Raw genomic sequence first — 15418 nt, forward strand, 5'->3', positions numbered from 1 at the left:
ATAAGTCTCGTAGTCAACATCTACCCGGAACGAACGCGGAAAATTAATGACGCGGCCACGTCCACGGAGCATTATTAATACGTCACAGCTCGCGTTTGTTCGCTCTATCATCCGCTATCGGGAATCGCGACACGAGCTGGGTTGCTCGGCGGCCGTCACAGGCCGGCCGTTCATTCCCGGATGCGGCGGGTGCATCGCGCGCGAAACTGCATCGCGGGTCCTCTCCTCGGGGTTGCCGCGTCGTGTGGAACACTCGCCACGTTCCCTAACAGTTACGCGTTGCGCACGTGACGATGATACTTCATCGTGAATTATTGCTGCGAAGCGCCGGCGAAGTACGTACGTGCGTTAAGCGCGAGGGAAATATCGCCACCTCTCTCTCTCTCTCTCGTGTGCGCGCGCGCGCCGTATCTACGCAAGATTAATGTCGAATCGTGTCTCCCCTCCCTCCTCTCGCCGACAATATCGCCGGAATTGTTTCCGCAACTGATTCCGCCGCTTTTCCCACCCGCACGATACACCAACGACGACTACGGCAACTTTTGCGACTTCGGCCGTGCGCAAAATACCGCTTCTCCGCTAATGAGGGATCTTAAAATCAGCGGGAGAAAAATCCGCGCGGACGGCGGACAAGCCCCGTGTGCAAATTCCGGACTCCGCATAAATCACGCGGTCTCCTCTGGTATCTGGACTGCTGCGCGGGATCGGGACGTATTCCTTTCGATATATCGCTTCGACGTCAGCCGGTAACGGTGAAAGTATCTATCATCGAGTTCCGCGAATAAACAGGGTCTAACCCAGTGGGATTATACATCATGGTGTATTTCCCGAGAGCGTATCGCCGCGCGCGCCTCGCTTTCCAAGGTCGAGACATTTACGACTTTACGGGGCAATTATCGTGGTATACGGCGAGTTAGTTCGCGAATACTCCTGCCCATCTTCCCGTAAGACAAAATCGCGAGTCGTCACGAAAATCCCCCTCGCGGATTGCCCGCGAGATATTTTTGCAGATGTCAATCGGAACACAATTTATCCTAAATGAGTGTATTGTACACGGAGAGAATATTATAATTTTTTTTCTTTTTCATTTAAATTCTTTTCAATCTTGCCGTGTTTTTAGTAGTTCAGAAACAGAACAGTGTCAGTGAAATCTATCTTACCAAGGAACATAATAAATTTCGCTAGAATCAAAGCAGATTTTACTAGAAACGTAGTAAATGTTTTAACAGAACATTTCTGTTCCTACACAGGCACAGATACAATATAAGTTCCTGCAATATATATTTCCTAGTATATGAAATGAAAGGATAGTGAATTATTGTACAGAAAATCGATTTATTGCTCGGTTACAAGTTCCACACAGTAAGTTTTACTATAAAATTCTCCCCGTGCATATACACGTTGAAAAAGTGTTACGACGAAGAAGACTTTCCTCTAGGAGAAAAACGAATGCATAGTCATGCTAATTCATAGCTCTTATTTAATAATTTCCCAAAAATGTTTTCACGAGAATATCACATTTCGTGTAAATCGCGCACGAAATGTTTCTTATGGAATGTCCATGTTTTGTGTTTCAGTGCAAAGCAAAGTAAGATGTTCTAAGCAGATGATGGAAGTGGATATAGTGAGAAGTAGTCCTCAGGCGAAGATATATCTCCAACAGTTCAAGCATTTCCCAGGTGAACGTCTCTAAATACATAACGCGAGAGTTCATAAATAAAACGAAAAAGAATGATTCACGTCTGATTTTCACAGATGAGGCTTGCAAACCGCAATTCCGCGACGGCGTGGCGACGTTCAAGCTGTCGCTGCTGGAGCAGGACATGCTGCGATGCGGCATCACGAGAGTCCTCAATAAAGTCACGGTGAGCCACGACTTGATCACGGGAATCCCCGTGACTTAACCGCCGGCCCTCTTTAACTATCGCGACATGCGTTGTGGTTCGAAATTGAGATTTCCGCGGGCTCTAATGCGCGGCGCGCCACGCTCGTGTCGAAATAATTACTTTTGACAATCGCTCATGCAGGGTCAAAAGATGTACTATCATCGTGTAATAGTGGAGGAGCCCGCGGATTCCAGCAAGCACACGTTCACCGTGAAATGCGTGATCACCGAAGTCGTCGTGGAGCCAGAAATCGCCATCGCGGCCAATCACACGGCGGTACGGCGGAGCGTTCTACCGGCGGGATTTCAGGAACCCGAGTAAGTCCTTTAACGCTTAAGTCTTCGTTACGTTATAACGCGGAACATATAGTACTCGTTACGAGACGAGATTGCAATCATTCGCTTTGTCGTCGCGACAAACGTCATTTATCACGGCGCGAGTAACGAACGAACGAGCGAGTCGGCGAAGCCGTGGATTACAAATAGCGCAAATAGAAGTGAGACACTACAAAAGGGCCTCCCTTAATGAGCGTGATATTTATCAAATCTATTACCCTGCGCGTGTGGAAGCTCATGATTTAGCTTGGTCGCGCGGGATTCTCGGACCGTGGCTTTTCACGACTTCTCGCCAGTCATCCGACGGTGTTAATTGCGTCATAGACGAGACTCTCTCACACTTCCCTCGTACGAAATGATCCCCGGCATCTACATGGGGGCTACAGCGAGTCGGTTTAATTACCCGGAAGTCGCGGCGTGTGAGAGAAAAACTCTTCTCCGCGCGGAAGTCTGTCTCTCTCTCTCTCTCTCTCTCTCTCTTTCTCTCTCTCTCTCTGTCTCTCCCTCTGCCGATCCGCCATTTTGGCGGACATGACAATCACGTCCTGTCGGGTCAACGAGCAAGGATCAATCGTCGCGCAAAAAGCGCCGTCCCTCATCGGGACCGGCCACGACGTTCAGTCTCCATTAAACTCGACTTCTTGCGATGGTATCCGCTCTTATTATATCGACGATCGTACGGAGGACTCGCCGTGCACTCGCGCGAGCGCGAAAAATGCGCCGCTGCCGCCGTGTTAAATCGCTCGATCGTCGTTTCATTCCGGGCGGTTTCTATTAGCAATGATTAAATTCGCTAAGTGCAAGGCGGGAATATAATTTGTCAGACGACGCACGCCTTCTTCCGTTCGCGCGGCCGCGGGAGGGTGAGGCGCGAGAGAGCGTCTCATATTATACCGCTATCTCGATACGACGACATGTGGTAGTTCGCGATCGTTGAGTTTAATGAAACGCCACTGCTAGACACCGCGTTCCATTCCGTCGGGGGTTATGCACACGCATTACGACTTCACGTGTCATCGTAATTGCGGATCGTGTCTCGCGATCGCAACGTTATCGCGGCATGGGAATTAAGACGAGAGGCCTTCAGCCGCCATTTCACTTCGCGGCGATTTTCTGCGTCATGTATCGAAATTCCGCCGATTATCCGTTTTACCCGCGAGCACCGTCATTCACCGTCGAATGGGCAAAACCGGCCGACGACTACTTCGGATTCCTCGGACGGATGTAACGATGCGCAAGCAGACGAGGCGAACCTGCTCATCGAGGACGGTGTGAGATTGCCCGGAAAATTCGATGATTACACAGCGACCGGTCGATCCATATTCGAGCGAGCAAATTGTCCCGCCTGACCTGGATATGCGTGCAGAGACGAGCTAGACGAGCACGGCCGGGTAATCATCGACGGTTTATAATTCGCAAACACGCAGATTCATTTGCACAGCGATGGAACGGGCAGACTTGCAATACGATCCCATCCGCCAATCCTTCCGTCCACGGTTTCTCCTGCGATTTTCACGAGGTCGAGGATCATCCCACGGGTCGCACGCGTCTCGTGCGAGGTACTACAACCGGATTCACGAGCACAGGGGGAAACGCGCGGACCGACATGCACACACGGAAATCGATATGAGGAACGGACACGGCGATCGGGACAAATTGCGCCGAGAACAGTTTGCGGCACGAGGAAACACAGCGATTTGTGCCCCGATCCATGGAAGATGAGAAAATTGCGGGAGCGACTAAACGCTGATTAACTGAGACCCGCCTTCCCCCGCGGTGCTCAATTATTAACGAAACGTTATTGTCAATCATAAGCCTCGCTCCTCCTCATTGTCGTTTCACGAAGTGTAGTTGTCAGGAAGTTGGACGTCAAATATGAAAGAGATACGGTGCGAGCCCGAGACGGAATTCTGTTTCTACATTACTCTTTAAATTTCGTAGAGTGAAATTTCACTTGAAGTGGAGTGACTCGATTTTTTACTCACGGAAAAAGTTAATTCTCCACTCTAAATCGTCGAGTGAATAATTTTCTTTGAAACTGAGGAGTGAATCTGATGTACTCCATCGTTATAGAATTCACTCTAAGCTCGAGTGGAAAACTCAAGTGACTGTATTTTCACTATCACTTCGAGTGAAAATACTGTCACTTTCTTTTCGTTCTGAGTAAAAAATTTCACAAAAAAAATAACATTGCAAATTTTATCGAACACTGTATCGTAATATAACCCGATTATGGGTTTATCCCGTAGACCTAATCAGGTTGATTCCAATCAGTTATTTAGTTTGTACAGGATAATTACCGAGTACTGACAAGTCATATTCATTGCAATGTGGCAATCAGGATCTTATCAGTAACAAGGATTATTAATGATTATTAATGATTAGAACCTAATAATTAAAAGATCCGATAACATCACCTTATACAAACCAGGCAACTGATTGGGATCAACCTGCCTAGGACTATGAGATACATGAAGAAAACTACTATAGTTGCTATATCCATCATATTCTATAGTTAGAGAGAAAATTTATGTTACTTCAAGTGAAATAGATATTAAAAGTTGCTGTTATCACATGTTTATCTATATAGTTCTCATAGACATAGTTTTTATGATATATAATGTTCAGTTAGTACATCGTCATATACATAGTTGCCTCAACTAAAGAAATATTGCAGTTTCTTTGTTGTGGCCTGCAAAACAAATACTATGGTTGAGAGATTCGTAGAGTTTGGTTGCACTATACAGAATTGAATATTACCCAAACACATATGGATAGCCAGTAAATAAGGCACCACTTCCAGAGTATTATGGATATTACAATCATTTTGTATGCATGGGCGAAAAATAACATTCATATTTTATTATGGCAACCATATTTAGGCAAGTGATATCCTTAATGTTTTCTCCGCGTAAATCGGGAAGTAAATATCTGCAGCATCATTGGTCTTTCAAGTTGGACCTTTCAGACTTGATGCAGCATCCAAATTCCGATTTAGGAATTTGGACGACTCTTTTCGAAATTTCCCCAACGAAGCGACGTCCGAGCTGATCGCGAGCAATTTAATAGCGGGACATCCTGTTTATAGTCGAGACATTACGCGGTGACATTACGAGAGTCGATTTTACAGCGCTACGTCGGCGGAGCGGTCGATCCTCTTAGGCAACGGTTCCTTTGCAGATGGTGGAAAAGCCACTATCGGCGCGCTCGCACGCGCGATTTTAACGCGTTAGCTAGAGGCCGCGGAGAAGAGGCCTGTCGCTAGATTTATCTCCCTGCCACTACCAACGGACGAAAGTCGCTTCGCGAGTCGACATTCTTCAAGTACCCTCTGGGGACGTGCTCTCTCGAGAGAACTCGGCGGGAATTTTTATCGCGACCGTCGCCGCCGTCGTCGCCGCCGTGTCGGCCGTCGACGGCGCTAATTTATTGGCGTTAATCGAACGCACCATGGCGTCGGATCTTGCGCGAATTCCGCGGATTTCGCGACGTCCTTCTGCGCGCAGGGAGCCGTGGAATCTTTATTGTTGAATTATCACGTGTGACAGCCGTGCCGTGGATCTCCTCGGGGTCAAGTCGCGAAGACGTAAAAGTCCTTCCATCAACATCCCGATAACTGTCTCTGCCAGTCGACGAAATTGCACAGGCTGTCGCGCGGTCATTGTGCGCGCTTAACCGCCTCTCTCGCCCACGGTTTTACGAAAAACCCCGTTGAAGTCAACCGGGACATCGAGTGACGTTTTCTGCCCCGGCGAGAGGAAAATCCGAGACACGGATCGCGGCCGTGACGAATCCCGCAGATTCCTCGAGCGGACCGATGAGAGACGGCTCGTGCAGCACTCGAAACGAATTTCTTTCCGAGTTACCCGATACACAATTGCGTGTCTCTTCGCGGAGATAAGTCGTAATTAAGTAGTTTTTACACCGTTGTATCGCGTATACGAAAGGTCGTCACGCGTCGGAAAGCGATTTAACGAGACGCGCTCTGTGTCTGAGATAATAAAAAGAAAAAAGAGAAAAAGGTAAAGACAGAGAGAGAGAAGGGAAGAGAGAGAGAGAGAGAGAGAGAGAGAGAGAAGAAGGAAGGGGGAGAGAGAGAACGAGAGAAAAAAGAAGAAGAAAGAGGAATCACCGAGCGGGATGAGCGAGTTGTGTAAAATAATACGAGTCATAGCATAATAATGGCTAATGGTACTCCGTGTACGCCTCGATACGTTGTTATCGAAGTGCGCCCGTGTGCGTGCGTGTAACGCGCGTGTACTCGCGCCTTTTATTTTAGAACACGATCCGCTCGTTCTAGCTGGCTTCATCGCCGCCTCCTTTGCCTCTAGCAATTTCACGGTCTACCCATTCTGACAAACATTCGTCTTCATTATTTCGTCTGTCATCGTGAGCGATTTCGTTCGGACGATCCGCGTGTCTCCCGCTTCCCTTGCGGTCCAAGGTCGGCGCGTAGTGCCGCGGAAGCGGCAGATGAGTCTGCACAAACCTGGAACGTCACTGGAGGCCACCGGCTTCTTTCATTCTCTCCCTCTCCCTCTCTCTCTCTCTTTCCTTCTGTCTCTCGGAATTGATTTGCGGGTCCGGCAAATCCGACACGCGTGCACGAGTGATTCGCGACTTTTTTCAATAAAGTAGATCGTGTCGCGCAATTTCGCGCGATTTTGCATAAGACCGTGAAACGGGTCGAATCCTCCCGCGGAGATAACTGCCACGGCGTGCAGATCGCCGTGATGTTCTTGCGCCTTGCTGCGGCGTGTACAAACCGCCACGCGATTAGAATTGCACATTCGGAGCCGCGATTCGTTTCAGCGCCTTCGATCACCGCGATCGGCCAGATGTTCGGCCTGGTGATTTCATTTTGGAAAGTAGGCGACCGGCGAACCTTGCGGACTTCCATTTTATCAACGTCAGGGTACATTTTGCCATGCACTCTCACGACACGTGTGGCGATCGCGGACATTTGTAACAAGAAACAATCGTAAAAATCGATGCTGCAGAGGAACAGGAGCTTCGATCATCTCTGAATGCAATATCTGAATTTATTGCAAATTGATTCTTTTAAGGAGATGCAACCTGTTTGTTATTTTCATTTCTTTTCTGTCGTTCCTGCAGCGTCTATAAATGTTGCAGATCAAGTCCATAAGATCTAAGGAATTTGCTTATCTTTGCTCCAGGGTGATTGACATTGGCGGCGAGTTTTCCGGAACGGCGCCGGTTCCGATCCTCGGCGTCGGGGTTAGGCAGGGTGGAACCTTGGTAACCGGTGAGCTCAACGTCAGTCCTGGCACGCCGTTGCAGATGGAGATATTCCTGGACAACGATTCAGCGCCGATCTACGGCCTGCTGGTCACTTACATGCTGGTGACCGACACCAAGACGCAGGAGGAAACGATTATTATTAACGGGTAACTGATCGACGACGACATTGTCGCGTTTGCATTTACAGGAAATCTCTTGCGATGTTTCGCGTGGTTGATAATACGCAATACCATGACACGCACGCATATACACAGGTGCTCCGTCGATCCTTACTTGTTCGAAAACTTCAACACCGTGGACGGCGACTTCCTGACGGCGAAATTCCGCGCTTTCAAGTTCCCGGAGAGCACTTACGTCCAGTTCCGCGGTACCGTTAATGTCTGCCTGGATAAATGCCAAGGGGTATGCTTCATTCTTTCATATATAACGCGCGCGGGCTTACATTAGCACGATTATTAAACCGGTGGCTCCATTTGCACGGTCGTTACGTCCTTTATTTTATTGCTTCGCTCTGTCGGATGCTAGTGCCGCTTCATGATGTTCGCCGACGAGTCTATTAAGACGTGTTTGTACACGTGCTTCAGATCGAATGCAGCAACGGCCAAGTCGGTTTCGGCAGAAAAAGAAGGGCTATTGAGATGTCCAGCACCGACAAGAACAAATTGTTCGAGGTAACCATGTCGACGTTCATCAGGGTCGATTCCGCGGACGACGTCATGATCGATCAAGGTAAATCGCTTCATCCCGCCAAGTGAGCGATCGTTTGAATAATTACCACACATTCGTCACGTTTATGGCGCCTGTTACGATGCTTCATATTGTGTGTTGTCAGTGCTTTCGGAGTTCATCAGGAAGGGAAAGAACAGGACGAAAGAGAGAGCGGTGATCGCCGTGGAAGTCAGGGAACAGTCCGGCCCGACGACAATTAGGACGCACGAGAGGTCCTTTCTCGCGGAGGAGATCAAAGAGCAGTTTAAGTACAAGGTCACCGAGGTGGTACTCAATCGTTCCTCGTGTAGTACGCTGAACTGGAGTCTTTTCTTGATCGTCCTTTGCTTTTACAAATTCCTGTAGGAGACAAGATTTGTGTTTCCTGACAAACAATTGCTAACTGTAAATAAGACGCAGCCCTGAGGCACTTTAAGAGCGCGAAGGATGGTCGGACGTGTCGCTTCCACGAGAGAACGATAGTATATTTTCTAACTGTCAATAGGAATTTCGATCATGATAACGGCGGATCATCGGCGGTTGTGTCTCTTTCTCTCTCTCCCTCTCTCTCTTATACGCACATCACACGCACACGGGTGATCGTTGACTGTGTATAGTCAAGACACGCCTAGAAAAACATTGGAAGAGATTTGTCTTGTAACGCTAATGCTTCAAAATAGTTCGATTTTTTTAAGTTTTTCTCAAGAGAAATTCGACTTCAAGCTTGCCGATCACATCAGTCACGCACTTTTTGCGCGCGATGTTGAGATAAAAAGAGTCGGGTCCTGGACAAAATCGGGACATAAAGTCTCAGGTTCGGGAAAAACGGAGAAAAGCGAATTAACTATCTTGACGCTAACACAGTAAGCAGTAACACATACTCATAAGATTTCTCCGCTCTGCGACCGCCGAATTTTCAGTCATGACATTGCAGTCCTTTAGCTTTACTACATATACATTCTTTTTTACTTTACGTAACGCGCGTACCGTGAATAACTGCCGTATCTCTTAATGGTATAGCTGCCAAACGAAAATTGGCCTTTGCGAGCGGAGAAAGCCGAAGACCTAGTCGTGCGACGAGGTGTAACATTGCAATGTGACTTAATTAATTAATTAATTACTAAGTAATTATTAATTGAGTATCCGTAATCTCAGTCTATAACGATTACGTTAAATAAATGTAAAGTAATTGAATAAAACGACAGCAGACGCGGCAGAGCGACTTCTTTTTTCACCACAATTGCGATCGTCGCCTAATAGCACAATTTTTTAAAATTATTCATCTTTCGTATATCTACCAAAATGTAACAATGCGTTATAGCTGCATTATCAAACGGACTTTCGTACGGTAAGGAAGTCCAGTCAAAAGCAATTGTGAGATTATAGACGCTTCATAATGCTAGCTCATTCTAGTGACATATGATATGTAATAAAATATATATTTGGAATATATAAAAATATCTTTGTTATAAAATTACATTCAATATTTGTCTGTAGTATAAAAACAACGTACAAAGTTTAAAAAAATGGAAGCTTTGAAATTGCGTTCGTACGCACTTCGAGACACACGTTTGTACATATTGCTCGTGTTACATTCGAAAAATTCCGAATTTCGAGTCTGGTATAGGTGCATTTAGACTTGCGGATAAACTCAGACCGAGGACAACTCGCGTGTCAACGGGATCAATCACACCATCGTCCCAAAGCCTATGAAACAGATATTTTAGAATAATATTCATATAAGAGTAAATATTTTTTTTACTGCGACACCTACCGAGCACTAGAATAATATGGATTGCCTTCCTCCTCGAATTGTTTTATAATCGGATTCTTGATGCTGTCCTCCTCCTCCTGAGTCCACTACAATATCGAAACATACGTTGATTTCTGCATATTAGCTAAATGAAACATGGAACTGTACCTTTTTGCCTTCCCTTATTCTTTGATCCTTTGCAATTTGTGCCAATACACCAGCTGCCTGTTCACCTCCCATCACCGATATCCTGGCATTTGGCCAGGTATAAAGAAATCTCGGGGAATAAGATCGGCCACACATTCCTATAATAGTCATACATCGCCTAAGTCTCTCTTCGACAATGTGAAATATTAGGATAAGTAAGTGAAATACCGTAGTTTCCAGCTCCGTAAGAACCGCCTATTATCACTGTAATTTTCGGCACTTGAGCACAGGATACTGCCGTTACCATTTTCGCGCCGTTCTTTGCGATGCCTCCCGATTCCGCATCTTTACCAACCATAAAACCTGTGCATTGATAAACTTTTATGATTATATACCGCGTGTTACGGGAACTAGGAAAAAATAATACGCGAGTGACTTTGTAATCGTGTAACCTGTGATATTTTGTAAAAAGATGAGAGGAATTTTTCTTTGTGCGCAAAGCTGTATGAAGTGAGCTCCCTTCAGAGCGCTCTCGGAGAACAAAACGCCGTTGTTCGCGACTATGCCCACAGGATAGCCGTAAATCCTGGCAAAACCGGTGATCAAAGTCTCGCCATATTGCGCTTTAAATTCATGGAACTTTGACCCATCCACGATCCTCGCGATGACTTCCTTCACGTCGAATGGACGTTTCAGATTAGTTCCGACGATACCGTAGATCTCGTCGATGGCGTGCAAAGGCAGCTCTATGTTCTTATTAATTTTCACGTCCATAGGCGGTTGTAAGTTTAAATTTTGCACAACTCGACGCGCCAAGTGCAAAGCATGCGTGTCGTCTATCGCATAGTGATCGGTAACACCGGATACTCTGAAATTTCAACACTAACTGAGTATTGATGTATGGTGTTCTTATTATATAAATCAATAATACAATATTTCAAATTATTACCGACAATGAAGCGCAGCACCACCTAAGTTCTCCGCTGAAACTTCTTCGCCAGTTGAAGCTTTTACCAACGGTGGGCCAGCCAGAAATATTGTACCTTGATTACCAACGATAATGTTCTCATCCGACATGGCAGGAACATATGCACCACCTGCGATATATCAAAATATGCAAATATATGCATATAAAAAATATAAGTAGATAAAATTGATAAGCATAAAATTACAACATACCTGCTGTACAACTTCCTAAAACAACTGAAATTTGTGCTATTCCTTTGGCACTCATATTAGCTTGATTATAAAAGGATCTGCCAAAATGCATTTTGTCAGGGAATACATCAGCCTGCTTAGGTAGATTTGCACCACCACTGTCTACTAAATATATACAGGGCAATCTATTTTCTTCCGCAATTTCTTGCGCTCTCAACTGTTTCTTCACAGTGATAGGATAATAAGTTCCACCTTTCACTGTTGCATCATTTGCTAATATTACACATTCAGTACTGTAAAATAAAATTTGTGATAAAAAAGATATTGCAAAGAAAGTTGTAATATATATTTTAATACAAAGATTACCCTTCTACTCTGCCAATACCAGTAATAAGTCCACCAGCTGCTACTTCTTCTTTGTCATACATCTTATATCCAGCTAATTGTGAAAATTCCAGAAAAGGTGAATTTCTGTCTAACAGCGTATTCACTCGTTCCCGAGGTAAAAGTTTGCCTTTGCTGATATGTCTTTCTTTAGCTTTCTGACTTCCACCCTCAACTATCTTCTCCACAGTAGCTTTCAGTTGATCAACAAGAGTCTTCATTTGTGCATAATTCTCCTAATTTCAAATATAATTACGTACTTATAGTATAAATAAACAAACAATATTATATTCGTATTAAAAAAATATATATACGTTAAAAAAATTTAACATATAGCTTATATAAACTATTGTATTTATAATAATACCAAATACTAACTTAGCTTTATATATAATTTTCTTAAAATCTTTCTCTTCATTCTTCGAAAAAACGGTAATATCTAAGAATCATTCAAGCATGATGAATTGTACAAGTGCCTTCTAACCTGATAAATCGTTGAACTGGTATCACATGTACTACCAATAACAGAGGCTTTTTCGTGATAAAATCTAACGATAGGCCGAAAATGTTTTAATACACAACGACTTCTGCGTAACATTGTTAATAAGTAATTTTAACTATTGTAACAAAACAATGGAAGAAGCAACAGCTGATAACAATTAACACGTGTCTCTCTAATGTCTGTACTAGCGCAAATTAAAGGCTGCTTTACATAAAGATAAATGTAAAAGTAGGTATGTTCTTTTAAGCTGAACTGTCTGTTCTTTTAAGCTGAACCAGTTCAGCTAAAAAGAACAGACCTAATATAGTAAATGCAAAAGCATAACTTATAGCGTGCTTGACTGGCTCTGGGTTAATCGCTCCGAAAAAGCGATTAATGACGTCATAAGTCTCTATTAGCCAATCATAAAGCTTATAAGTACTTGTTCGACCAATAAACGTAGGCTGAATAACCCAGAGTGGGTTAATCCAGAACCAATCGAACATGCTAATAAACATCCCGTTATTGTATTATTCCGTAAAACAGTTGCAGAATTGTTATTTCTTAAAAACTAGAAAAAGTAGAATTTTTCTATTATTGTTTTGTATTTATCACGTTTCTTTTATCTTCTATTATTTTTAGTATAATTTTTTTTTTCTAGAAAGATTATTTAATATAGCTTTTAAAGCGCTGAAGTATTTTATATTTAGTTTCATTAGAGAGAACGGAGTTCACATATAAATCTTGGTTAAAATAATACATTATATGTGTTTCATGTACATGCTTAAGTAGATGATTGTCAGGTTAGTGTCTAATTTTATGACAGTTGGTGGACAGAGTCAGATGGCAGCAAATGTAAAAGGTGCTGTTATGAGTTGATATACGCAATATACGTGTGCCATGTTGTCGAATTAAAGTTGTTGGCGGAGAAAGATTAGATATCATTTGTCAACCAAAAATAAATTTCGTAGTCGCATTTAATTTAATGAGCTATTGCTTTATTATTATTGATATTGTAGACACTCTCATACAACCAAAATGCCTAATTTATCCAATTTATCACATTTTCCTTTGAAGGTATGTAAATTAAATATTCATTTTTTGATAACGTCATTTGGTCATGAGCACCATGTCTGTGTCGTATCATCATTTTTGTAATTTGTGTCGTATTTTGTGTCGTAATATCATTTTTGATGGAAAAGTAAATTAATGCTTCACGAGGTTGTAATCAATTTCTTTATTCATTAGATTTATAAGCATGTAAATCTTAAATTAATTTCTTAAACTGTGCAACAAAAATGTTATATATCTTTTGTTATTGGGTTTTTCTAGGTCATATTCACGATTCATCTGATACTTGTAACATGGTAAGAATAATTAGAATGGATTTTAAATTTGTATATCTTTTAAATATCAAAACTATTATAATTTGTGTAACAAAAACTATAGGGAGGAAAAATATTTTACAGGAGTATTCAGGGAGGTTGGTGTCCCAAATCTGTAATGTTCTACAATTTGTTATTCTTTGTTTGTATATTATGGGCTGTTCACAATACAGAATCAGATGAACCACTCCAATTTGTGAGTTATTCAATATATAAAAGGAATGAAATTATTTGAAACTATCTCTTCAAATATTTGCAATATTCTTTTATAGGCTCTTTTCATAAATGTGCTTTCTATGTTCTTCGATGTGATCACTTTATCAGTGTATTATCCATCAAGTGGTAAGTATATATTCTCTATAATTTTTCTTACACAAAGGAAAAGGAGAATAAAACTATTCATTATATCTGTCTAATTATATCAAATTGTAGGTGCATTTAACACATTTAGTGCAGCTTTTTCGATCATAAATTTAATTGTCCGCCCTATCACAAGTATATATCTGCTACGAATAGGCCAAGGAAGAGGTGGTACTTTAGCTACAGTGTTTGCACCGAGTCCTGCCATGGGTCAGTAAATCACTGGATACACATCTACGCTTTGTAGTACACCAGTGCTTCTTCAAGATATGATTTATTAAGTATGTGTGTAGTAGTTTTGTGCTTTAATGCAAATTATTTTGGATGTTCAATAACCAAATGACCTTATGTTAGTTGTCTAGGTTTCTGCGTACCCAGTTATGTCTCATCGATGCTTTTGGCCTGAATTTATGTAGCATGTAAAATTCTAGCATTTTATGTATCAGTTTCATTAGTGTCACAACTAGTTTTTGTTGTGCAAGTGCAATTGGCATATATATAAATAAACATATTTGGATCACTTACAGGTTTTGGCCGGCAGGACTATGAAGAAATATCTCATCCTCTTCCACAGAACGCTGATTTCGATGGAGTCTAAGGTTGAATAAGGCTTGTTTGAAGTAACGGTTCTAAATATCCGTACAATATACATGTCTGTAACATAATAATAGCATTTTGTAAGATTATTTATTAATTACACGAAATTTTATAATATTACATATGGTAAATGAGAGATAATATTTTTATTTATCAGTGTGCAATATTTGTACTTTAGTTGAATCTTGTTATATATTTTATAAAAATTTTTGTACGTTACTGAGAATTATATATAAAAATGTTATAAGGGCATAAGCTACTTTAATCAACTGACAGCGATGTTTGAATCGTATTGCTTCAGTTGTCTATTTAGTCATTTAGTCAATTAATAACTGAGCATTATGATTCGAATTACGAATAAGTGTCCACATAGCTCGCTGTGTATGCGTACCTAACATTAGTAAAATATTCAAAATCTCTATTCTGTACAAGTATATTTCCATATTGTCGACTTGTGAATAAAATATTTTATAGTAACTCACATATAGACGCACCTCGTAGTTACTGTGGAAATGCTATTCCGGAAAAATTGTCCTTCGCAATCGTGCCGAGAAACCGAGCGTTGTGGCCGTGTTGCGTGAAACACAAAATGAAAATAAAACGGCTTTTTAGCTTAACGATTCGCATTGATGGTAACACGAAAGACATCGCTTTCGATCGTACTCATGCGGGTCGATTGATGCAGTTAGAACAGTGCTTGGAATTATTTCCACATTTCCGGCAGATTTCAGAGTTAGCGCCTACTACTCTCCCCACAGCCGCTCCCCGCTTGACGGCTAGGCTGCCGATCGCGCGTGAGATGTTCGGCTTCAGGATCGTATCATCAATCTGTTAAATTATTACCAAATATTTTTTTCCCCAATAATTTTTATTTTTATAAATAAACACATTTTTTATTTGTAACTATATATATATATATATATATATATATATATATATATATATATATATATATATATATA

General features: G+C 42.3%; 3 protein-coding genes across 7 annotated transcripts in view; 2 read left to right on the forward strand and 1 right to left on the reverse strand.

Annotated features, from left to right (window-relative positions):
- LOC116849972 overlaps positions 1-9407 on the forward strand; it is a 43465-nt gene extending 34058 nt beyond the window's left edge. The window contains exons 2-8 of the mRNA XM_032827700.1: positions 1578-1679; positions 1756-1865; positions 2028-2203; positions 7399-7629; positions 7738-7885; positions 8068-8212; positions 8316-9407. Coding sequence (XP_032683591.1) covers positions 1578-1679; positions 1756-1865; positions 2028-2203; positions 7399-7629; positions 7738-7885; positions 8068-8212; positions 8316-8557 — 1154 coding nt within the window. The 3' untranslated portion in view covers positions 8558-9407. The remainder of the gene's footprint in view (positions 1-1577; positions 1680-1755; positions 1866-2027; positions 2204-7398; positions 7630-7737; positions 7886-8067; positions 8213-8315) is intronic.
- Positions 9408-9614: 207 nt separating this feature from the next.
- On the reverse strand, positions 9615-12335 carry LOC116849971 (methylcrotonoyl-CoA carboxylase beta chain, mitochondrial). Of its 2 annotated transcripts, none has more exons than XM_032827698.1 (9): positions 12118-12335; positions 11616-11869; positions 11271-11542; positions 11041-11188; positions 10544-10959; positions 10320-10454; positions 10113-10249; positions 9966-10051; positions 9615-9898 (listed from the first exon to the last, which is right to left on the reverse strand). In XM_032827698.1, exons 1-9 carry the CDS (start codon positions 12229-12231, stop codon positions 9781-9783), a joined length of 1680 nt encoding a protein of 559 aa, XP_032683589.1. In that variant the 5' UTR covers positions 12232-12335; the 3' UTR covers positions 9615-9780. The 2 variants fall into 2 exon arrangements, with proteins under 2 accessions (XP_032683589.1, XP_032683590.1); XM_032827699.1 differs by having other exon boundaries at positions 9781-9898; positions 12012-12163.
- Positions 12336-12788: 453 nt separating this feature from the next.
- Positions 12789-14943, forward strand: LOC116849994 (type-1 angiotensin II receptor-associated protein). 4 transcript variants are annotated; one of them, XR_004379231.1, is made up of 7 exons: positions 12789-13191; positions 13447-13481; positions 13584-13695; positions 13772-13841; positions 13932-14140; positions 14214-14278; positions 14387-14943. XR_004379231.1 is itself a non-coding variant. In XM_032827753.1 (6 exons), the coding sequence occupies exons 1-6, from the start codon at positions 13153-13155 to the stop codon at positions 14455-14457; spliced, it is 465 nt and encodes a 154-aa protein (XP_032683644.1). In that variant the 5' UTR covers positions 12794-13152; the 3' UTR covers positions 14458-14943. The 4 variants fall into 4 exon arrangements, 2 of the variants coding, with proteins under 2 accessions (XP_032683644.1, XP_032683645.1); XR_004379230.1 differs by lacking the exon at positions 14214-14278 and having other exon boundaries at positions 12791-13191; XM_032827753.1 differs by lacking the exon at positions 14214-14278 and having other exon boundaries at positions 12794-13191; positions 13932-14069.
- Positions 14944-15418: the final 475 nt, after the last annotated feature.

Source organism: Odontomachus brunneus, unplaced genomic scaffold (genome assembly GCF_010583005.1).
Source record: "Odontomachus brunneus isolate Ranch 3 - 2012 unplaced genomic scaffold, Obru_v1 Obru_scaffold_130, whole genome shotgun sequence".
NCBI classification, from domain to species: Eukaryota; Metazoa; Arthropoda; class Insecta; order Hymenoptera; family Formicidae; genus Odontomachus; species Odontomachus brunneus.